At 38.8% G+C, this 24,454-nt stretch overlaps 2 protein-coding genes across 5 annotated transcripts; both read left to right on the top strand.

Moving 5' to 3' along the window:
- Positions 1-889: 889 nt before the first annotated feature.
- On the top strand, positions 890-24,035 carry LOC309486332 (uncharacterized protein). 4 transcript variants are annotated; one of them, XM_082153592.1, is made up of 26 exons: positions 890-1,318; positions 5,024-5,215; positions 5,465-5,552; positions 7,226-7,398; positions 8,985-9,030; positions 9,106-9,278; positions 9,362-9,505; positions 9,595-9,753; positions 9,843-9,979; positions 11,140-11,280; positions 11,564-11,738; positions 11,904-12,014; positions 12,613-12,702; positions 12,795-12,921; positions 13,037-13,128; positions 13,363-14,615; positions 17,972-18,070; positions 18,162-18,213; positions 18,354-18,491; positions 18,623-18,700; positions 18,795-18,941; positions 19,031-19,198; positions 19,276-19,401; positions 20,309-20,404; positions 21,918-22,031; positions 22,142-24,034. In XM_082153592.1, exons 2-26 carry the CDS (start codon positions 5,033-5,035, stop codon positions 22,355-22,357), a joined length of 4,326 nt encoding a protein of 1,441 aa, XP_082009718.1. In that variant the 5' UTR covers positions 890-1,318; positions 5,024-5,032; the 3' UTR covers positions 22,358-24,034. The 4 variants fall into 4 exon arrangements, with proteins under 4 accessions (XP_082009718.1, XP_082009716.1, XP_082009719.1 ...); XM_082153590.1 differs by having other exon boundaries at positions 21,915-22,031; XM_082153591.1 differs by lacking the exon at positions 890-1,318 and adding an exon at positions 3,474-4,014 and having other exon boundaries at positions 21,915-22,031; positions 22,142-24,035.
- LOC309486333 (uncharacterized protein) lies at positions 14,622-17,955 on the top strand. The gene has a single exon (XM_082153594.1). The coding sequence runs from the start codon at positions 15,371-15,373 to the stop codon at positions 17,543-17,545; it is 2,175 nt and encodes a 724-aa protein (XP_082009720.1). The 5' UTR covers positions 14,622-15,370; the 3' UTR covers positions 17,546-17,955.
- Positions 24,036-24,454: the final 419 nt, after the last annotated feature.

Below are 24,454 nucleotides of genomic sequence, written 5' to 3'. Positions count from 1 at the left end.
AACCTGAATAAATACACAATCATTCAAAAGTTTGGGGTCAGTAAGATGTTTCTATTTAAAATAAATGAATACTATGGGATTAATTGATCAAATGGGAGAGTAAAGTCTTTTACAGTGTTACAAAAAAATTATATTTCAAATAAATGCTTTTCAAATCTTTCTAGTCACCAAAGAATCTTGAAAAAAAGTATCACCGTTTACACAAAAAACAATATTAAATTCATCTTTGATCACCAAAATGGCATATTTAATAAAAATTCCTGTGAGAAATGTATTCATGCCTTAAAATAGCTTGAGGGTAACTCTACACCCTTGCTTAATTTAGTATAAGCGAATTCATGAATATGCAAATGAGCCCCTCCTCCACTCACTCATACAGGCTCCTCTACAAGTCAATATATCAGAATGGTTAATGTGTTTTATGTATTGCTCTTTACAACGTTGGATAACAATGCATAACGGTAATTGATATTATTAGCCTCTGGCTTGACTCTGTTATCAAACAGCTAATAATGTGTTGCAAATGTTACAGTTACACAAACCATGTTCCCGTTTTCATTTACAGAAAAGTAATACCAGGATAACCTGGCTTCTCTTGAGACTGCCCTTCTTCAGAGTATAGTTAATTGTTTGATAATAAGCTAACATTATTACACCACTAACATTGATAATAAGAAATGTTACTCAAGAGTTGCAATCACAAGAATAAATTAGATTTTAAAAATAAAAAAGTATTACTAAATATTACTGTATTTTTGATCAAATATAGCCTTGGTAAGATACTTTTTTCAGACATATTAAATCATTTCACCTACCCCAAACTTAGAGTAAATTGGATTATTTGACAGTGCGGCACTCCAAAAAAAAGAAAAAGAAAAAAAAGAAAAGCAAAACTGATCAATCTTCATGGTATGGAATGCGAGAAAGGATGCGAGAGTGAGAAAGTTGAAAATAAAGAGAACTCGTCTAGGTCTAGGGGTCTAGCCATAGATAGTATAAGAAAGGGTCTAGCTCAACAGGTGTTGTGGTTCCTTCACTGTCCTGCTGGAGGCGCTGTTGAGCGCTGTGTTTCTGCTCGTCTCCTCCTCTTCCTCTTGCAGGGCCTTTCAAAATCTCCCTGACCAACCCATTATAACAGACAATGTTGCACTCTGACCCGAGCACTCAGCAGAAAGACAACTGACTCACAGCTTTAGCTCCGGTATTAGATCCAAACACTAGCAGACCGGTTCAGTTTGAACGCGAGCTCTGGATCAAACTTATGGACTTCTAGGCGAATAACGGAGATAGAGAGCGCGCGCATCTGTGGTACCGCCGGGTATGTTCTGATGGGTTTAACTTTGATTTGATCACACACAAATCACAGTCATATCACTCCTAACAGATTCATGCATTCATTTTGAACATTAGGTGTCCTGCATATGGTTTATTGAGCTTGTGTCGTAATTTGATTTGGTGATTCATTTGTGACTGACAATGCTGAAGTTAAGAACTTTGTATCTTCTACGTACAAATATTGTTATTATTGTTTTCTTATACCTCAAACCAACCTGAGAGTTAATGTTAGGTAAATGAAGTGTTTGTGTAGGCTTTAAATCTGTGGCAGTGATCTTTTGTGTGTGTTTAATGGCGTGTTTGTGTATTTATGTTGCTAATAGTTACTGTTATGGACTGATGACCTCGATCATCTGAGATTGCAGAACTGTAGACGTGATAAGGGAAGTTGGTTTTCAACAGGCTGTGGTGTCATTGTTTTAAAATGACTAGGCTAGTTGTTTAAAAGTCGTTCATAACTGAGTTAAAACAGAATCAGACACCACTACCTACTGAGTTTTCTGTCTGCCGCTGAATCAATTCTTCTGTCTCTGATGTGTGTCTGTTATTGTCTTCCTTTGTGTCTGTTTCACTGCTGGACACTTGCATGATGCTGAAATCTCTATGATTGTTGATTAGGTTTTACTGGATTGCTTTTGAGCTGGGCTAATATTCGTTTTTAGAAATTAATATCTAAAAGTGATATTTAATATTATGCCTAACATTTGAAAGATTTCTCAGATGTCTCATTCTATTCTCTTATAGCACTGTATGAGACCTGTTGCTATCAGATACCAGAGCGTCAATGGGTGCCACTCGCTGATGGCCAACAAAGCAGACTTTGACATGCATATGATATTTTCTAGTCAAATTAGTTAGGAAAATGATTTAAAATGTATTATTGCAGTACAATTGTTACTTGTGCATTATTTGCAGGGAGAATGGTTCCCATGGTCATTAAAAAAAAAAAAAAAAAAAAAAAAAAAGGGATTTCCAGACCTGGAAATATCATAATTTGCATTTAAAATGAAATTATTTAATACAATTTTAAAATTAATAATTTTAGTACATCCATTTTAATTTGTTCCAATTATGCTCAGTCGAAAAAGAAAAAAATGTGCTCAAAATTCCTGTTTTTTATTACAATCTCAATAAAAAATAATTATGAATAAATATGAAATGAATGCCAAAAATTTAAATAAAAAAATCAAATTATCACAAATTCATTGGTTTAAAAACTGTGGTTACCCTGTTTACAACTTTTGTATTTAAAATGAATCTGATATTAAACATTACAGCTATAATTGTTCAGACTGAGATTGAAAAGTATTTTGATTGACGTTGTACATTTTATATAGTTAGAATAAACTGCCCCTGAAAATCAATTCCAAATATTACCTCGTCCATATACTCTGAATCTATTCTTCCTGAATAGAGGAACACCTGGCTACTCTCAGACGTCCTTGTAAGGGGCCGGTGATGTCATTGGCAAGGAGCAGATGGGCACCAAACACCCTCCCCCTGTGTGTGTGTGTGTGTGTGTGTGTGTGTGTGTGTGTGTGTGTGTGTGTGTGTGTGTGTGTGTGTGTGTGTGTGTGTGTGTGTGTGTGTGTGTGTGTGTGTGTGTGTGTGTGTGTGTGTGTGTGTGTGTGTGTGTGTGTGTGTGTGTGTGTGTGTGTGTGTGTGTGTGTGTGCGTGTGCGTGTGCACCATCTACTGAAGAATAATAAATGCATACACACACTTATATGCTTGTAAGCCTTTCAGAGGTTTCAGGGCACCTTGGGACAAAAGTGTGTTTGATTGTGTTTAGGGCTGCACAATATTAAAGAAAAATGCGATAACTTGTAAAATAAGGCAATATTCAATATGCAATACAATAATGCTTTACTTGTGTAAAATAAATGACAAGTATATTTAAATATATTTTTTTTTTAAACAGAACATTTTATAACCAACATACGTGTTTAACATTCTTTTTTGTGAATAGAAAGCATCCTTATAACTTCTGAAAGTGAACAGCAGTGTTTTACTGTAGCATTACATAAAAAGTAAGTGTCATTTTAATGTCAGTGTAAACCAGGGGTGTTTAGGGTTTCAGGTAGGCCTACATTAGAGTTATTTAAAAACAGAAATTGAATAATTAGGCCTAAATGTAAAAATGAAACACTGCTTTCACTGTATGAATTAAATATATAGTGATTCTTAGTCGATTCCAAAAACACGGAATTGAACACCCCTAGTGAATACTCACTAAGATTTTGTTATAATTGTGTATGTATGTGGCCGTATAAGCTGCGGAAGAGAACTGAATTCGTAATCGCGCACTGTCCGAGAGGCGGCTTTCTGTGTGCGTGAGTACTTCATTTATTGCGCTTATTCGTTTATACATTAAGAATGTCACACGTAACAGTCATGTGTCCAGTCTACGCTCTGTGTGACCTTAAACTTGCACTTTTTTTGTAATCTTTTGGAGTATTAAAATCATGCAGTTATTGCAAGTCGTTGCGATATGCACATTTGCGATATTTCAATATATCATGCAGACCTGATTGTGTATAGTGTATCATCATCTCAGTATAGTTATAACTTGTGTGTCCTGACATTGGCCTCTCTCATCTGTGCACTGCTCTGCATTTAGCCCACAGATCTCTTCTCTTCCTGAGCGGATGGATTTTGTGTGTCAGAAATAGTGCTGTAGGTCTGTATGCTCTCCATTTTTGTGGATCAAGCTTAAATGTTCCCTTTGGATCTTATACACACATACTCTCAATAGCCATGAGCACACAATCATTGCGTGTGCTTGCATTGAGTAAAACTTGCATGCAAACAACCATTGCAATTTTAATCTGTCCAGTCGTGGTTATTTTGGAGACATTTGCACGGTAGCAAGTATTAGGGACGTCTCTAATAAACTGATAATTATTTTCTTGTTATGGCTGATTATTAAAATTGCCTAAATAAATAAATAAAATACTAAAAAGTTCAATCAGTTTTTAATTTTTTGTAATTGAATTTAGTCATCACAACATAAAATTTTAAGTATGAAAAATGGGAAGTAATTTTAAGATTTGTGAAAAATTATATTTAACCATGTTAATTAGTGTCTTTAAAAATTAACATGATTATTCATTTTTGTTAGATGATGGCAAAAGTGGTGATTTATTTATTTATTATTTTTAAAGAAATTATATAATAAAATAAATAAAATAATAAAATAAAATCTATAATATTGGAAGATAATTGAAATGGTACTGATTTATTACACATCCCTAATATCCTCATGTTCACCTATTAAATCAAAAGATTGGTACCTGACATGGAAATTAGTTTCTAAATTCTAAATGCTCCTTATCCTTCTGAACGACTAAAAGGTTAATGGAAATCCATTAGTCAAGTCTGGGAACGTTGTTTGAGTTTACAAGAGCTCTGCTGTTATGAAAGCTGTAGTCCTTTAATGGCTGAAATCCAATACAGCCTCTCTGGTAGAGGTGACCAGTGTGTGTCAGGCACTTGCGCTTGAGCTCGTCGTTCCTCTTGGCCATTTTATTTGTTATTTTTTACTCTTTTCTTTGGTTTCTGATGGCTCTTTTTGCATCCTTGTGTTTTGAACAGGAAGACATTGGAGTTATTGTGAGTGTGGAGGTGAACTCTCTGCCTAGATAGGCCAAATGTCAGTGGGCAGGATGTGTAACTCTGTGTCTCTGTAGGAAAGGCTGATGGATGGAGCGAGGGACCAGTATGAGGAACGATTGAAAGAGGTGTTTGAAAGTTTTGATGGCAGTGGTTTGGGCTCTCTGAGTCCTGAAGAACTGACCGATCTCTGCCAGGCCCTTCAGCTGGAGGAGAACACACTGAACACACTCTTACACACTCTGCTGCAGGACCAGATCAGTGCTCGGGTAAGAGAACATGCATATTGTAGTTTAGTTTCATTTTTTTGAGTGATTTGTTTTTTTATTTTTTATGCTGAGACATTTAATACTGTTAATGGTCAGGGGAATTTGAGTGTGGATTACATTTCAGAAACTTTGTATTTTGTACTAAAAACCAAAGAACTTTTTAGAGTCTCTAAAACAAGAAGCTGCATAGTCTTGATATACTTGGGTGAAAAGAGGAGTGGTTTATTGCAACTTTTTTTCATTTTTCAGGTTGATTTTGAACAGTTTAAGGATGTGCTGATCCTCGTGTTGTCAAGTACAAACACAGATGATCCAGAGGAATGTCTTGAACAGCCAGGTAACATCCTCATAATGTAGCTTCTTATGTTAAAATCTGGGCTGATAACTAAAATAATGCAGGTATGAATCATGTAATGGTAATCTTGAACGTTGGAACATCATTGCTTCATTGATTACTGAACTTCATTGAGCATTTTAAATGTTTGGCATCAGCAATAATTACTTGACTCTAAATATATATTGGTCATTGGATACCCAGCTGTCTAGATAATGGCATTAGTATTTACCATTTAAACTCCATTTTCAAGCAATCATCATCTAACATGCCGCAATAAATATTTATCTGTATGGAAATAAATATCTATTTAGGTATAATATAGTTTATTTGTGTTTGTCGCTATTTATTCTTGAGTCTGCTTGACTTATGACTATTGTATGAGACTATTACAAAATTTAATTATAAGATATATTTTGACTATTTACTATAATTGACTGTAATTGAAACTGCAGGTTGTGATCAAACGGTGTTTGGAAATCCTGATGTAACCGAGGATGTATTAAAAGCCAGACAGCGGGAGCTCAGGGAGTAAATAGGGAGGATGTGAGGTTAAATCTGGATTAAGAAGGATTATCTGAGAGCAGTGAGAGTGTAAATGAAGACTATTCTATCTTAAAACAAGCTCTTCTCTAATTATGACATCTCACAGTTAATGATGGTAGTCTGGACATTGCTATGTGGTTCCTACGGTGTTTTTAGAACATTGTGTGGTTGCTAAGTGGTTTAATACTGGCCGTCACCATTTCCAAGTCTTTATGATATACCGTTCCTTAAATATGGCTCAGGACCCTTCCTCAATAGCAAGTCTACGGTAGTGTCTGTCAGGCAAGAAATGTAACCCTGATTGCTTAGAAACCTGATAAATCACCTCTACTCAATAAGCCGCATAATTCATAATGCATAAAGTTCATTCATATCTAAACACTTAATAGATTAATAGGTTGGGGGTTTGTTCAAATCCTTAACCTTAACCATAACCATAAGCAATAGTGATGCTTGCCTTAGCAAACTTTTTCTTCATATGAATCATTTCTACCTGCATAAAAACATATGATAGACAGCATTTATACACACAATGGAATGTGTTACCCAGGGTACTCAATACACAACTTGGCATTCATCATTTCAATCACAGGTCTCAGGTGAGCGGTAAACACACAGCTCACAGATTTTGTTTCTAGGATTTTCCCGCACTCTTATCAAAATGTGCCACTGGCTTGATTGTTGCTGATATACCATGAATGATCCGGTAATGAAATCAGACTTTATGGTACGGTTTGTCTAAATTCTGTGGTGCCCATATACACTACCACTTAAAAGTTTGAGATCAGTGAGAATTTTTAGGAAAGAAATAATACTTTTAATCAAGTATGCATTAAATTGATCAAAACTGACAATAAAGACCATTATAATAGTACAAACGATTTCAAGTAAATGCTGTTCATTTCAACGAGTATTGAAATGTATTGACAAATATGTTGAGAAGCACAACTGTTTTCTACATTGATATTAATAATAAAGTAAATGTTTCTTGAGCACCAAATCAGCATATATTAGAATGACTTCTGACTTGGTGATTCCTTGCGCAAAATTTGTGAAAGAGTGTTTTGATTTTACTGCAGAAATGTATTTATAGTTTAAATGTTGCAAGAGTCCTTTTGTCTCCCCCCTAGATTCCCCAGAAGTCCAGCCACGCTTTGTAAAGGGCAGTAAGCGCTATGGCCGTCGCACAGCTCCGGAGTTCATTCACACACACGCTGATTCACACGCACAGGCTGAAGATGAGGAGGAGAAGGATGAAGATGCTCAAGAGAGCGATGACAGGACTGTACCCAGGAAACGTGAGGTAACAAACACAGACATGAATAACAGTGAAGCTTAAGGTTGAGGCACATTCTTCTCGTTTGGAATCATCCATGTCTGAATACACAGATAAGATGAAGGTTAAAGTTGTGAGTCTCCTTGAGAAAACGTCCAAATTATTTCAGCCGCAAATTCTGAACTAGCTCTGAAAAACTTTGGCTGAATGGAGAGAGAGCAGAACACACAGTCTGGTTGTGTGTGTGTGTTTGTGTGTGTCTTTGCCCTATGCTCTGACAGCAGTTCTGTGTGTCACTGAATTAATGAGATTTTAGAGTCTCAGAAGACACATCCCACTGGCTTTAAAGCAGCACTCAAACTATCGAGTCAAACTAACCCTATCTTGTGATGAAAAGATGTTTTAGCAAATTCCCGCTGGCGTGTGTTTTGTGAGCTTTTGTGTGTGACTCTGGCCACGCTCTCCAGCAGGTGCACATTAATACACACTGCTGCGCAGAGCTCTCTCTGATAGTCTGACGTGTGAACAATCCTCCGGTTCTATGATAGCAGATGTGCGGGGTGTGTGTTTGGAGGGGGGTGGGTGTCTATTGATGAACAATGACCCCTCCCTACCCCCTGAATTCCATTGCAAGTATTCTCCATCTGCTCCCTACACCCCCTAAAATTCACCCGGTCCGTATTTGAACAAACACACACAATGATCTTGACTAAACAATAGGGAAGTAATTGATTCAGTGGCTTTTTAGTTTCGCAACCTGTGGCTAGTTATGCATTCAAGCCTGTAGGTTTATTGCAGGATTAGTGTATTATTATATTTATTTAAATTGTTTTTTATTTGGTTATCTATTGAGTTATATATATAATGTTTTAAAAGTCATTTAAGCTCACCAAGGCTGCATTTATTTGATTCAAAAATACATTAAAAACAGTAAAATTGTGAAATATTATTACCATTTAAAATAACTGTTTGCTATTTTAATACATTTATAATGTAATTTATTAATATATAAAACTTTTTTTTTTAGCATCATTACTCCAGTCTTCAGTGTCACATGATCCTTCAGAAATCATTCTGTGCTGAGTTGCTGCTCAAGATATATATATTTTTTATTATTGTCAATCTTGAAAAAGTTGTTGCTTAATGTTTTTGTGTTTTATATTAAAAAAAAACTAATTCAGTAATCTTTGAATAGAAATTTCAAAAATAGATTATATTGTTACCATGTGAATGGCTTTACTGTCACTTTTGATCAGTTTAATGCATCTTTGCTGAATAAAATGCATTATTTATTTTCAAAAAAAAAAAAAAAAAATCCCACTGACCCCAAACCTTTAAACGGAAGTGTTTTTATGAACATTATTAAATTCCTGCCTGCATAGGCAGTGTTTCACACATTGCTTAGGTGATCACTGAAGGCATTTGTTTTGACATTGATGCATTCAAATTAAATTATTAATGTGACAGTTAACACCCCTCCTTATACTGTATGTTCACCTCATAGACTGTAAAAGGTTCACCTCTTCTGCTGTCTTGTTGTTGCTCAGTACTGCCCCCTCCTGGGGGTGTGATAAGTTTTTCATTTGTGCATTTTATTTTTATTTTCATTATAGCGCTGGAATGCTGACATGAGCATTTCTGAAGAGTTTGAAGCAGAAGGTAAGGTTAAATACTCTCAACCCCCCCCCCCCAGACATCTTCCTTTATGCCAGAGATTTACACTGGTTTGTGCAGGTCAGATGCACCTCTGGAACCCTGATGAACCCACTACACCACGAGGCAATGCAGTGCCACTCTGTGACTTGGAGGAGCGTTTGCAGAATGCCTGTCATAAGCTCTCTCTACCCACAAACGGCATGGCCACGCTGCAACAGCTACACGCACTCTGCCAGCACATAGGCATTGAGGTATTTTCCATTATCACAACCTGAGATTTAAGTGGTTAAATACCATATTAACACACAGTTCTTGTGTTTTTGAATGTTCCCAGGTGGGTGAGGATCTGTTGCAGGGTGCTGATGAAAGTGTAATGGATGTGCAGGAGTTCATCTCATGCATAATAAACCACAGCAAACCACCCACACCGTCAGTATCTACACCCTACAGACAATTAAAGAGACACCATTCTACTCAGGTAGTACACAAAAATAGGTTGTGCGCAAAACATGCTGAAATATAGTAGTTAAGCCTCTTTTCCCCATCCCTCTCTCTCTCTCTTTCAAGTTTGATGAGTCGGGCCGAAGGATCTCCTGTGCTTTGAGCAGTACAATCGGTCTGCGGGTGTTTTCGGATTTGGATGATGGATCGGGACACGCTCCTGTGGAAACTCTGCTTTACCGGTGGATGGAAGAGGGAGTGGACAATAGCTCCGCGATCCTACAGGTGAAACGCACAGACGTTGTGCATCTACACAACTCTACGTTTAATCTGGGATATTCGTAACAAGTTTTTATGTGTGTGTCTGTCTGTAGGCTCTGGATTTTAATCTGGAAGGTAAAGTGAATCTGTCTGAGCTGACCGTTGCTCTAGAGAATGAGCTGCTGAGCACTAAGAACTCGATCCACCAAGCGGCGCTAGTGAGCTTTAAGGCAGAAATCAGACATCTGCTGTGAGTCCATGTATTTGAACTCTAGCTCATTCCAACTCTCACAGCTCACTCAAGCTCGGTCTAGATTTATCTAGAACTAGAACTTCTCCAGCATACTACTGCATGATTCATATTACTAATTTGTGTGATCATCGTAATAATCATTCATTAAATCCAACTATACTAACACTCACGCCAGCTCATTACTCTAATCATCACTCTAGAGCACTGTTGCTATTCATTCTGCATCATACTCGATCACTTCAGTTTGTTAATCACACTTACTCTAGCTCATTCTAGATCAATGGTTCTCAACAAGGAGGCCTTAGCACAATTCCAAGGGGGCCGCAAGATGGCTTAAAATTATTTAAAATAAGACAAAATATATTTTAAAATTAGGTAAAATGGCAAAAAAAAAAATTTAATGTATTACTTTAACGACTATCATTTTATTTGAAAATCAGGATTCCCAGAGTCTTGGAAAAACTAAAGTTAATTTTAAAAGTGTCATTTCTAGATCTGGAAGTGTAATAAAAATGTATAAAATATTCAAAATATTTTTCTAGTTATGTAAAACGCTGAGTAATTACTAGTACTACTACTAATAATAATAAACCTATTAAAAATCACTGAAAAACAGTTTCAAGATAATGGACTTCTGGATAATGAATTTATGTAATTCGAGTGCTTAATTCTATTAATTAGAAGGGAATATTAATATAAATGTGTATTCTGTTTAATCCATTGCTTCACTCTCTCCAGTAAAAGAGTGCGTTTGCACAGTCTCAAGCCGGGATGGGAAACTTCAGCCCTGGAGAGCCACTGTCCCACAGAGTTTAGCTCCAACCCTAATAAAAACTTAAATGCCTGTAGCTTTCTAGCAATTCCAAAGACCTTGATTACCTTGTTCAGGTGTGTTTGATTAGGGTTGGAGCTTAACTCTGCAGGACAGTGCCCCTCCAGGACCGAAGTCACCCAGCCCTGGTCTAGAGTGACCTAAATCCAGGTCTTTATTCTGATTTACTCCACACACTCAGGGTCACTCTAGCACATCAAGACACTCTTAAATTGTCTTCACGCACTCTACATCAATCTAGCTCATTATTCAGATTCACTCAAGATCATTTTAAAATCATCAGAGCTCCAGATTGATTCTAATGTCTTACTACTTTGTGTGACAGTGAGTGTGTTGACCTGGAAAGGCGTGAGAAGGAAAGGATTCGCTTTGATCTGGACAAAGCAGAGAAACTGAAATCTCAGCTGGCGTCTGAAGTGGATGACCACCATGCTGCCATCGAACGCAACAACGAACTTAACCTCCGGTAACATTTCACTTTCAATAACTTCATAATTGAACCATCTTACTCCCTTTAAATGCAGAAAGCCCTTAAAGATTAAAAATTTTCCAATCTCATCTCTTCTCTGCATATCATCTGTGATGTGACATTTTCCTCAACAGTATCTTTGTTTACCTGCTGAGACTTGCTGCATAAACACAGAAGGCCTGTTCTGTGGACATTGATGATCTGTGCATGTGGGTGTGAGCATGTGTATTCATGTGTCATGTGCATGTGTGTTTATGTCCATGCATGCAATTATGTACAGAAAGTTGGAGCAGGAATATAAAGAGAGTATGACCGCTCTGAAGGCAGAGCTAAGTAGAGAGGTGGAGCTTGTGCAGCAGCAGGCCAATCAGCAACGAGAAGAGCTTGAACAGGGAATTGGCAAGATGAAAGATGATGAAGCCTTCTTACGAGAACACCTAACTCTCACCATTAAAGTAATCAGCATTTTGCGTTTGTTTTTGTTTTTTTACTTCCACTATGAATTGCCTGCTACATGTTTACATCACATTTCTGTCAACCTGTCATATTGATTTGATTTTGTGGTTGGAATTGAAGAATGTATTGTATGTGTTTGTCTTCAATAACTTTGTGTTGTGTAGGAAAATGGTCGCCTGGAGTCAGAGCTTATTGAGACCACAGAGAAACTGGTGGAGACTGAAAACCAGTTGAACAAAGTGCAGAAAAATCTGGACGGTGTTTTGAAAGAGAAGGTACTGAAATCAGCACAGATGCAGACATCAATACTGACATGAGGAGAAACATGCGTAGATTGATAGTGACATCACCAAAGATGCCCATCTTTGCTGACATCACATACTCAGGCCTGCTGACATTACAGACACATCTTTCTGATTACATAGATCAGCATTCCCACGGTCTTGAAAAAGCTGAATAAATGAGGTAGTCTAATTTGAAAAGTGTGAATTCTAGACCAGGAAAAGCCATCTAAATTCGAATAACTACATGGGCAATTTTAATTTATTTTTATGAATATACATTTTTCTAGATAAGAAATTACTAGTAAGAATTTTTCAAAAATGAAGTAAAAATATATTTTTTAATTCTTCTCTTTAATCCTTATCCAATAAATCATGAACAATTGGAAAGTTGATATTGATATTGGCCACTGATTTAGATGATCCTGTCATTTGTCATACCATTACTTATTTATTGTATTGTATTGTTTTGTGGGTTTCTAATTGTTCTTTTTGTTTTAGATGATCCTGTCATTTGTCATACCATTACTTATTTATTGTATTGTATTGTTTTGTGGGTTTCTAATTGTTCTTTTTGTTTCTGTGTGTGTAGTTTGGTGATTTGGATCCAGACAGTGCAGAGTTTTACCAGCAGGAGGAACGTCTCAGACAGCTGCGCAGGAACTACGAGGAGCAGTGCAGGGTCTATAACCTCTCTGTTTTTGTATACTTTCCATATGTTTCATTCTATTATTCTGCCTGACATTCACATCTATATCTGTATGTGTATTGTAGGAGCTGCAGGATCGTATAGATGAGCTGGAAGCTCAGCTGGAGGAATATCAGACATCAGGTCTCACACCCTCGACACGTCCCGGATTGAGTCTGTCTGATGAATTGGCCAGCAAGAGTCCAGACCCTGGTAACATATACATGTGTGCTCATACTCATAGAAAACATTGAATGAATGCTTACAGTTGGATTTCATCTTCTGCCACATGTAATGAGCTTTGCTTGTTGTGTGTATGCATGTGTAGGTTCTCAAGAGCGGCAGCCATTACACATGAGTCTTGAGACAGAGATGTTACTGGAGCAGCACCAACAAGAGATAGAAAACATCAGGGCAATGGTGAGACATCAGGGCAATGTGCATACTAAAACTTTAAAAAATATAAAGATTTACTGTATGAAACCAAAGAAGGGGTTGGTGTATTTGCATTCATATCAGTAAAGGGATCACTCAAAAATTCTGACAATTTAAATTTTATGGGTGAACTATACCTTTAAGATTAAATTAAATCCAAAACTGCCCTGGATTGGTCAAAGAATAAAAGACGTACTGTTGCTCTTTTCCCCTCTGTAGGTTTATGAAGAAAAACGCAGCGCAGAAGAGGAGAGAAGTCGTCTCTCTCTGCAGCACCAACAGGAGGTGCAGGTTTTGAGGGAGGAGATGGCAAGAGAACTAGAGAGAGCGAACAGATTGGAGCAGGACATTTCTGCCCTCCAAACTTTCCACCAGCAGGAGCTTCACTTTCTCATGCAGGAGGCGCAGGAAGCCAGAAGCCGTGCAGAACAGCTGGAAGCGAAGGTGCAAGTTCTGGAGGAGAAACAGACTGCCCATGAGGAGCAGAGCAGAGTGCATGCTGAGGAGATGAGTTTGAGGGAGTCAAAGCACCAAGAGGTGCTGGAGTCAAGTCTGCAGGAGCAGAGAGAGAGACTGCAAGAAGAGAAGGAAAAGGAGGAGAAGAGGCTCACGGAACAGTGGAAACAAGAGCAGAAGAGTTATGAGGAGGTGCTAAGTGCTCAGCTTGAGGAGATGCAGCAGAGAACAGAACAAGAGTGTGTTGAGCTGGAAAAGAGGCTCAGGGAGGAGTGGGAACGAGAGAGGCAGGAGTTAGAGGAGAGCAGTAAGGAGGCATTGCAGGCTATGCTGGAAGAGAGAGAACGGAGGCTCAAGCAGGAGTGGGAACAGGAGAAGCAGGAACTAGAGGAGATCAGTAAGGAGGCATTGCAGGGCGCGCTGGAGGAGAGAGAACGGAGGAGAGAGGAGTGGGAACGGGAAAAGCAGGAGCTAGAGGAGATCAGTAAGGAGGCATTGAAAGCTGCGCTGGAGGAGAGAGAACGGAGGCTCGAGGAGTGGGAACGGGAGAAGCAGGAGCTAGAGGAGATCAGTAAGGAGGCGCTGCAGGCCGTGCTGGAGGAGAGGTTGGAGAGGGAAAGGAGGCTCAGGCAGCAGTGGGATGAGGAGCGGGCTTCATTAGAGAACAAGCATCACGCTCTGCTGCTACAGCGTTTGCAGGAAGAGAGGGAACACCTCCGAACTCAGCACGAAGAGAATGAGAGCATGATAATTGAGCATTGGGGGAGAGAGAGGGCTCAGATGGAGAAACAGCATGATGAGACGCTGCAGGCCTGTTTGGAGCAGGAGAGAGAGAGACTGCAAGTGGAGAGAGAGGAGCAAGAGAGAAGGTGGCAGCAGGTGCTGAATGAAGAGCAGGGCCGGATGGAGGAGGCACACAGGGAGGCCATGCAGGAGCTGTGTGCCAAACACAGCGAGGAGAGGGAAAGAATCAGCAGCCTTTTGGAGAAACTACGCACAGACATTGTAGAACAGAGGTAAGACACACTTGCTAACTGAAAATAACCTTAAAACTTTTATATTTTTACGTGTGAAAATTAAATTTCTACTGATGCATGTCCTCAAATTGGATACTTGTATTTATATATATTGGATACTTGTATTTTAAATATTTGTATTTATCAAAATATTATCTTTAGTACAAGTTTAGTCTTACACTGGATCCCCCATTATGTGCCTCATGCTAGAGTCCTCTAGCTGTGAAGCGAATTTAATTGAACTGTGGTGGTTTTCATTTTTTGAGAAATTATATGTAATTATAAAAAATTAAAAAAAAAGTTTTACTTTTTATTAAAGTTTCCTTTTAATTTCAGTTTTAGAAGGTTCTTTTTAATAAATGTTTTTTTTTTTTTATATAGGTTTTAATCTTCAATATATTTTTATTTATTATATTTCTACCTATTTAATGCCACGGTAGCTGACATGGCATAAATGACAGACAAACATTTTCTTTTAAGTATAATCAAGTTTTTAAAAATTGCAGTAAAACAAAATACACTTTTATTAAAGATGCATTCTCTGGAAACAAGTCTTAAGCAGTGTTGTTTCTCAAGTAATAATAGGGGAAACACTTTTGTGCTTTTGCATTTAACAGCACTTAACTTCTCATCTTGAAACATACAAAATCACTGTCTACTATTCTTCATCTCCACTCACTTTAAATGTGCCATATGATATGAGTTAGTGAGTATTTCTTTTAGGTAATGCTATAAGCTGTTGATGTTGATTGGCCATGTGCAGGAGAGAGCTGGAGAAACAATTCTCTCAGCGACTCGAAGAAGTGGAAGTCCGTTTCAGTGGTGACCAGGAGGCGGTGTCTAAACGTTTTGAGGCAGATGTACATAAACTCGAGCAACATTACCAAAGTGAAATTGCAGCACTTGCCCAACAGCATGCTGCAGATCGTGCCCACTGGCAGGAAGAGTCAGAGGCAGCCACCAAGGAGGCGGAGCAACAGTGGAAGCTGTTGAGGGAGGCGCTCAAAACTGAGAACCAATGCCTTGAACTTGCACACGCACAAGATATTAAAGCTCTGACAGACAAGAACCTACAACTTCAGGCCGAACTGGAGATTTTTGTCAGTGCTGCTCGAACAAAAGAGATTGAGCTGAGCCGTCAACTCAATGAGCTGCACAAGGATAGGATGGAGGCCAAAGACTTGCTGCTGGCACAAGCAGAGAACAAAGCCACTGAGCTGGAAGAGATGCTGAAACAGGCCGTGGATGACTTCATCCAGGAGCGAGCGGAGCTGCAATGGAGTCTGTCTGCTTTGGAGAGCAGGCGAGGGGAAGTACTTTCATTCACTGAGAGCATGGAGCTGAAAGGCACAATCCAGGAGGGTGAGGAGCTCCTCTGTCAGGAATTAAAGGATGAGAGAAAGGCTCTGCTTGCAGAGAGAGACGCACTGGCATTGAGAGTGGTGCAGTTGGAAGGAATTGTGTTGCAGTTGACAGGAACCACCGGAGAACCTTCTGCGGAACCCTTGGGGGAACCTTGCGTAGAGTCTACTGAAGGAATCCATGCAGAATCCATTGGAGACAACTGTGACGAAATTTCCAAAGAATCCACAGTACAACCCTTTGGTGAACTCAACCAATACACCTGCACAGAATCTACTGAAGAAGTCAGTCCAAAGCACCTCATATGTGAGGAGTCTTCTGTAAACAGAGATGATGAAGAGAAAGCAGGAATAATGGATCAAGTTACTGACTCTGGGCTTGGTGATCCACAGCAACACAGATGCCTAGAGATTGGAGATACAAATTATATAACTTCAAACTCTTGTGCTGATGAATTAGATGTGTCGGATGTAGAATCTAACAATAGTGGAACAAAAATCCCTGATTGTGCCTGTCTTATAGAAGAGAAGGAAAAGACTGAGGAGATTCTCAGTAATCCTGGAGTCGATGGTTCTGAATATGCAGCATTGAACGAAGAGTTGGAGAATGCTGAGAGGAATAGTACAGAGTCTCAAAGAGATGATACGTTGGAGACGGCCGAGGAGGATATTTTGAATGGCACAGAAATAGAAGCTCAAATCTTGGTTGAGAATGAAGCTTCCTATAACCAGGAGAGCTTGCAACACCATGAATCTCCAAGCACAGATGACACCCTGATCGAATACAATTGCAAACCATTTGAACCTGTGATTGAAGACAATCCAGAGGTCGGTATCAGCATATCAAGTCTTGAGAATGAAATCAGGGCTTTTGCAAATAAGGTTTGTAGCCTAACCACAGTTGACACAGAACTGGATAAAGTTGCTGATTTCAGAGATGTGTGCATACAGGAGATCCTGGATCTTCAAGAAACAGTGATGCAGTACAATAAAGCTGCAGAAGGCACTAGCTCCCAGTTGCAGAGCCCTAAACGGCAGTATCTGGATAATGAGAATATCATACATCAAGAACCAAATCGTTTTGACCAAATGGAGGCCTCAATCAAAGATGTGCAACTTGCTGAGCTAAATATATGCTTTGCGCAAAGCATCCAAGAGAACTTGCAGCTTGTGGAGCGCAACAGAAACCTGGAGGAGAGAGTCAAAAGTCTGGAGGGTAAGATGCATGTAGTCCTGGACCTCCACAAGCAGCAGGCGTCTGTCCTGGAAAAGACTGCACAACTGGAGAATTCCAAACTGAAGGTACTTCTCCAGGAACTTGATAACCAGGATAAGGTGCCGCAGTGGGACTCTGACTCTTCCGATACTTCAAACAACTCATCAAGCAACTCCCAGTTAAAAGAGAAGATTGCTGCTGTAGCAGAGCTTGAATTCTTCTGCATGGAGTTTGAGAAGCAGAACTTACAACTACGCCAAGAACTTGCTGATCTGCAGGACAAATCTCTCAGGATCCATGAACAAATGCAGGAACGGAGGTACCATGTGATGGTCCCCTTTGTCCTGCTTTAGTAGAACAGAATCCCCAAATCCCTCATCCCATTTGCCCCCTGCTGCTCAATCACCTCTGTGTGTGAGTGCCTGTAGAGACCCTGCCTTTTTCCAGAGATAGAGGCCCGACCACCACCATTAGTCTCTCCCACACACTTACAAACTCTGGTGGAGTTGTACTCCAGTATTGTGACAAAAAAGATCTGTCTGTGTAGTGTAGCTGTTGTGTACCAGTTTTGACCCAATCTTTGTCTAAACTATTACAAATTTCCTATGCAAACGTGTGGAGCTTGTTGTAAATTTAACAGAATGTTTGACCTAATCTGAAAAAATTTACTCTGAACTAATGCTCTATGCAACAAACTGATGCATCATTTTGCTATGCTTGGTCATTGTTGTACTGAATTTAATTTCACCAAGTGGATTTACAATGCCTTCTGTGTTTAGGAGTGAAGTTTGTCGTCTGGCTAAAGAGAACTTCATTCTGAGGCACAAAATCTCAACCGTGAGGGAGGAGGACCTGAGAGAGAACCAGGACGACCTGCGGTAAGACAGGCGCACTGCTGTTTTACCTTAAGTTTACATTTAATTTTCATACAAGAGCTGTTGAATGATAACAAATAATGTCTTTCTCCAGATTACAACACATGAAGCAAGGGAAGAGATCGGTACAAGCTCTCAGGAGACAGGTGAGATTTAACTCCATTACTCAGAAAGTTAAACTGTCATATAGGGAGTTACATGCAGAGATGGAAATGATTGTAATGATAGATGGCAACATAATAAGTGTATGTCCACAAACAAACACACTTAATGTCTTTTTCTCCAGCTCTCAGAACCTCGTCGCCTGGGACAGCAGCTGGAGGAGGAGAATATTTTATCGCAGCAGAATGCAGATCATGTGCTTCGACATGCGCTCCAGGAAGTAATGCGTCATCATGACAGCTCGACCAATGAAAAGAATGGGGTATGGTTTTAAGTGTGTAAATTTCATAGTAAAATGCTCAGTTCCAGTGACTGGAATGTTTGTTTATTATATTTATCTTTTTCCTCCATGCCCCTGTCTTTCTGAATGCACACATACACGCTTGCTTCCAGTTTTGTGATCGGGAGGAGATTGTTTCCAGAACAGAAAAAGAACTGCTTCGATCAGAACTCAATCGGTGCATAGAAAAGGTACAAAAAGCACACAAAATGCGAGACTCCCTCATTGCCCATTTTCTCTCACATCTGATACTTTACTTTACAAATGTTTCCTGGTCTCCTTCAGGTCATGTCACTAGACTCATCTTTACAGACACTCACTCAGCAGAACATCCGTCTCAAATCTGACCTACGCATCACACAACAAGAAAGGGATGCCCTCAAACAGGAAGTGATTTCTTTGCACAAAAAAGTGCAATATGCCAATGAGAGGGTGAGTATTGAGGACAGGAGCTTCTGTTATTTCATTAGATGAAGATTGTTACAACTCTCCCTTCCTCTTTCTCTCTTTCTCCACATCAGTTGTTGGAGGTCTCCGTTGTGTCTGCTGGTCAACAGCAGGGGAGGCGTGTGTGGGCGGAGTTGTCTGGGCTGATGGAGGCGGAGCATGCCTCACTAACTGAGGAGAACCAAAAACTCAAGCGGCAGATCAGCGAGATGAGCTCAGAGCTGCAGACGGCAAAGGATCAGGTCAGAACATGTTTACTAAACACCTCTAGCAGCCATAGGATGTGTGCAAGAATGATGATTATGATTTTCTTTTTTAGATCCGCCATCTGGAGGCATTAAGTGTGAAACAGAGAGGACTCGTGAAAACTGCAGATCAAGAAAAATCTGCTTTGAAACATGAACTGGAGGCTCTGCACACACAGCTGCTATCAACACGGAACAAGGTTACACACAAGTGTTTTATACACATATAACACAATACACAAACCTTACTGTACAATGAAGCTATACCCAACCCCAAACGAGTAACCCCACCTTTGTTTGAGCCAAAATTGTGTAGAAAAATTGTGTTGTTTTTTTTATAGGCTGCTTTTATATGTTTTATTTGTATTTATGTATTTATTTATATATTTATGTATTGTTTCACTTTGGCTAAATATGCATTGTCCCTTGACAGTGACTGCAAAAGTAAATTCATAGTGAATATTAGCCTGGCTAACGTCAGACCTCTTTCTCATTGAGACGTGGTCTGGGAACCACATGTTCATTTTCTCGTATTTGAGGCGTGGTTTACGAATGCCCAGAGCCATTTATTGGGCGCTACGAATGTCTATCAAATGCGCCTGTACGTAGCTCATAGCCAATCGTTTCAATTATACCAGATGACGTATGTAGAGCGACAGAAATTCGACGATGAAGAAGACGAAATAAACTTGCGTTCTAAACTACTTAGAACACTATGTAAGGCTACATCGAAAGGTAACTTCGCGTCTGATGCCATGTTGGATCCATAGATATAAACAAACTGCTTCGGTGTGTCGCATAGACGTCGTCATCGTCTTGCTGCTCCCTCCCCGTTCTGTGATTGGTTCCCTTTTTGAGGGGAAAATCTGGTTCATGGTGTCCAGGCTGCCTAGCTGCGTGAATAAAATCGCGCTGCATGCAAGGCAGCATGGGGAAACCCAGGCTAAGTTAATATATTTATATATGTGAATATATATTTATATTTATATATATTATATAAACTTTTCTTTTTCTTGTCAGTAGTTGACTTGATACATTTAACACTCCTTATCATGTGCACAAACACGCATTTCCTCATAATAACACACTGATTCTCTGTTGTTTCAGGCTCATCTGTCTGCAGTCTTGCCTTCATCTCCTCTACAGTTTCCAGGGGAACAGAGAGGACAGCACTATAGTGACGGCCCAGACTTCAACATGCAGGTAACACACTCACACCCAAACACATCACAGCCAGCATGAGAATTCTCTCGGGTCAGTGCATACTCTGTCACGATGTACGTATATTCTTGTGCAGCACTCTCTGAGGAGTATTCAGTGTGCGTCTGGTCTCTGAAGTTTCAGGTTTTCTTTGGTGACTTGGGCTCGTCTGGTGTCTATGTTTGTTTGCTTTGTTCTGGAAAACACTCGTCATCCTTTGTATTCACACTCGTTAAGAAGCGTGTGGGCAGCACTGGGTCTGTTTTCTGTGTAGTAGCAGTGTTAGAGCGCCCCCTAGGTTGTTTAAATGAATGGTGTTGGGTGTGTCTTTATTAATGGCCTTATATGCTCTTGAGTTTGTACCTGTGTAAGTCTGCTCTGTCACAGCTGTGTGTGGGTATGAGATGTTTGTATATAGCACTGTGTGTATGTTTCTCTGCAGGTGTAAGAGCTGTGACATCATCACTAACAGACATAGGAGAGTGGCAACCTGTGACATCATCTCCCATTTGAACTCTGACCTTTACTCTGTGTACCCCAATCACCGAACCCTTCCTGACAGATTTTGTTGTTTTTGTTTGAGTTGTTAAGACCAATGTCTTCTGTCTGATTTAGAATGGTAGTGATTTACATCTGCCACAAGGTGGCGTTATACTGCATATGCTCTTGGCTGTGAGTCGTTTCCTCTGTCATCCAGATGATGGCACATATATCTGGTAAAACAAGATTTTGACATTAAATACCATTAAGGGCAGTACAATCTATGTTTGAATTTATTTTAAGATTTTCAAGCATTTGAAAAAGCAGTATTGTTTTTTTTTTTTTTTTTAGTTTGCACTGTTATGGCATCAGTTTTAACATGATAAAAAAAACATGCGATAGCACTACATGATTGTTCTGAGATAAATCCAGCTTTTGAATTTTATTTAATTTTCTTATTTATTTTATTTAATGAAGACTCAATCCATCACTTTCTCTACCTCTACATGTTTTTACTGAACATTCTGGCATTTCTAATTAATGAATGATGTTTATTTATTGATTTAATTTATTGATTTATTTTATTTTATTAGTTGGATTATGTTATGTTGCTTTACTTGGTTTAAATGTTTTATGTCCATTATTGATGTGAATGTGTTTTTTTATATAAAAGTGAGACCAAATAAACTATTAGGTGAAATATTTTGCGTAGTGTTTAATTTTGTTTTATTTAATTTTTTTTAATGATTTACTCTTGATTGTCTGTGACCTCTTTTCATGTCCCTAATTTTACACTATTAATATGACAAAAATAGTTTTCATACATTTAATTGTTTTCATTGCTCATAAATAAAAATGGAAAAAAACTCAATAATAGATCATACACAAGTAAGGGAAGGTAGAGAGACCATGCAAGGTTATTAACTGTTAATTTAATTATTCTAAGAGCAGTTGTGGTGTCTAGCATAACTAAGGCAACGGATTCTAGCCGACCAATGACCTCGTGACCTCTGACCTTGATCTGTATGCCCAGCAGGACGAGCGGGAGGTGGCGCTTTTACAGATGGAGGAGAGAATGAGAGAAGTCGAGCTCATGCTCAGAAACCTCAAACTGTTGCTTCAGGAGAAAGTGTCTCAGCTGAAAGAACAGGTACAGAAATGCACAAACATGCTCCCCTGCCCTTTGACACATTCTTGATAATGCATTTCACTCCAAACCAGACTTCCAGTTGAACCGTTCTGTTCTCTCTGCTTCTGTAGTTGATCAGGAACAGTGAGTCCGACGTGTTGATCAAAGACCTGTACGTGGAGAACGCTCAGCTGCTCAAAACCTTGGAGAAGACCGAACAGCGTCAGAAAGTAGCAGAGAAGAAGAACTTCCTGCTAGAAGAGAAAATTTCTAGCCTCAACAAGATCGTCCGTGACCTCGGCCCTTCCCCTTTGACCCCTGCGCCCTACCACTTTACACGCTCCTGATTTTACTGTATTACACACAGTCAAGCTACAATAAGGACAACAAATCCAGGTAGTCCATATGACTTGCGCACTATATTCTAAGTCTCTGAAGCCATACGAAAGCTTTGTGTAACTGACCGAAATATACGTATTTATTTACTGAAAATGTTCCCCTCTGCCATACATCTCAAATCTCTTTCCCAATCATTTTCATTTCTGGGTGTATCTCTATTGTAGTCTTCAGTTTTCTTTCAGGAACGAACATGTCACAATATTCCTCATTTAAATAATTCTCGCCCAAGGCATTTGCAAAAAAAAAGGGGGTTAAGCCTGTCAGTAGTGTGTTAAAACCAAAGAGGTTGAAATTCACGGTTATGATAAGGGGAGCAACAAGCTTGAAGTGGTTGACCAATCACAACACACTGGTCCAGCCGACCAATCAGAGCACATTGTGCTTTTTGTAAGGAGGGGCTTCATAGAAGCAGAAACTAAACAGTGTTACTATCAGACTGGGAAGAGAGGAGCTGCAACATTGTAAAATAAGAGAAAATTTTGTTTTTTGAGCTTTCAAGCATGAAAACATATTCTTAGTAGACCCCAAAATCAAGACTTAAGGGCATATGGCTGCTTTATTTAATTAAATTTTTTATTGCTCTTAATGATTTTATTTGAATTTTATAGCAGTATCGTTTTACTGAGCCGTACGGTAATATTTTTGGTGAGTCTGGACCTTAAACTGCAATTGGAAGGTTGTCTTAAGGAATGGTGAAATTCCTTAGACCTAGAGAAGCTTGTCCAACAGCTGAGGCCCTAGTGTACACACACACACACACACACACACATACACACACACGCACGCATGCATGCAGCCGCCTGTCATTACATAGTTTTCATTGAAATGCAAACAAGGTCAGTGATTCCCTACGTCTCAGAGAAGGAAATTAAAGGGCAAATGTCACACTGTTTATTCCTGTTTGTTATTGTGCATTTTATGTCTTTGGGATTGTTTAGTTAATATAAACCTTTTTACTTGAGAATGTGCACCAAAAAAATAAAACATCCCATAATGTTACTTAAGTTGCAGCAGGACTTTCTGCTGTATATTTATTTTGTGTACCTATTTTTCATTTATGAACTGTAATCATGCATTATGAGCACTGTGAATATGAATAATAGGGAATCTATTAAAATATTTATGTGGATTAAAAGAAACTCAGAGCTTGGAGACTTAAGCCTCATGGTAACCACTGTATAATTTGTGTGTGGAGAAGAAAATTGCTGGTTATGAAGTTTCATTTCAGGCGTCTCTCAACGAATGCAGTTTACAAGCTTTGATGCTTTGGTGGAAAAATGCACAGAGATTTACAGGCATTTAAACATTTTGAAATTGCTTTGAATTTTGTGTCCTTGTGTTTTTAGCATTGTAACAGCCTTTGGTGAAGTATAGAAGCTATGCTTTGCCACTATTTGTTATGAAAATGACAAATATAATATATGAAGTGTTAATTGTATAACACTTGAATGTAAAAACATAAAACTTTCCTTTTTTGTAAAAAAAAATAAAAAAAATAGTTTTAGGAAACATTGGTAATGCGTTTTCCTTCTGAATGCATAAATATTGCACATTTCTCTTTAGCAATATAGATGTGAAAACTTTCTTTTATAAATATATAGAAATTAAAAGTACCCAAATCAAGGTTTTTACTCCATACTTGTATTATGTCCCATTTTGTTTGTTAAAACCCACAGGAAATAAAGACATAAATTAAACAGACCCTATATTTGTACCTTGTTCGTGGAAAGTGCCTACTTCTCTTTATATTAAACATGATGTGTTGAATAAACCATCATATCTATCCTGCGAAACCATAAAAATGTGAAAGAGAAAAGAAGTTCGAGAGTAAAATATTTCCCACAATGCACTGCACGTCTAAGGACATGCCTTAGGGAAGGTCTGATCTGGGATCAGTCTGCTGCGGGGAGTGAGCTATCTAGAGAGAGGTGATTCTAGGAGCGGTTAAAGACACTTCCACGTTGCACAATAATGCTTATAAAAATGATTGTGTGCGTAGTTGAACAGATACTCTTTAATGCGTTGCTAATGTTAGCTCTTTTTGG

The sequence above is a fragment of the Leuciscus leuciscus genome, assembly GCF_965113295.1.
Source record: "Leuciscus leuciscus genome assembly, chromosome: 22".
NCBI classification, from domain to species: domain Eukaryota; kingdom Metazoa; phylum Chordata; class Actinopteri; order Cypriniformes; family Leuciscidae; genus Leuciscus; species Leuciscus leuciscus.
This window is presented reverse-complemented; position numbering and strand designations above follow the sequence as displayed.

Bases quoted from the DNA above. Each gene is read 5' to 3' on its own strand.
- LOC309486332 (XM_082153591.1), top strand. From the start codon at position 5,033: ATGGATGGAGCGAGGGACCAGTATGAGGAACGATTGAAAGAGGTGTTT. The intron at 18,071-18,161 runs GTAAGACAGGCG...GTCTTTCTCCAG, and splicing joins GAGAACCAGGACGACCTGCG to ATTACAACACATGAAGCAAG. The intron at 18,492-18,622 runs GTATGGTTTTAA...GCTTGCTTCCAG, and splicing joins CGACCAATGAAAAGAATGGG to TTTTGTGATCGGGAGGAGAT.
- LOC309486333 (XM_082153594.1), top strand. From the start codon at position 15,371: ATGTGCAGGAGAGAGCTGGAGAAACAATTCTCTCAGCGACTCGAAGAA.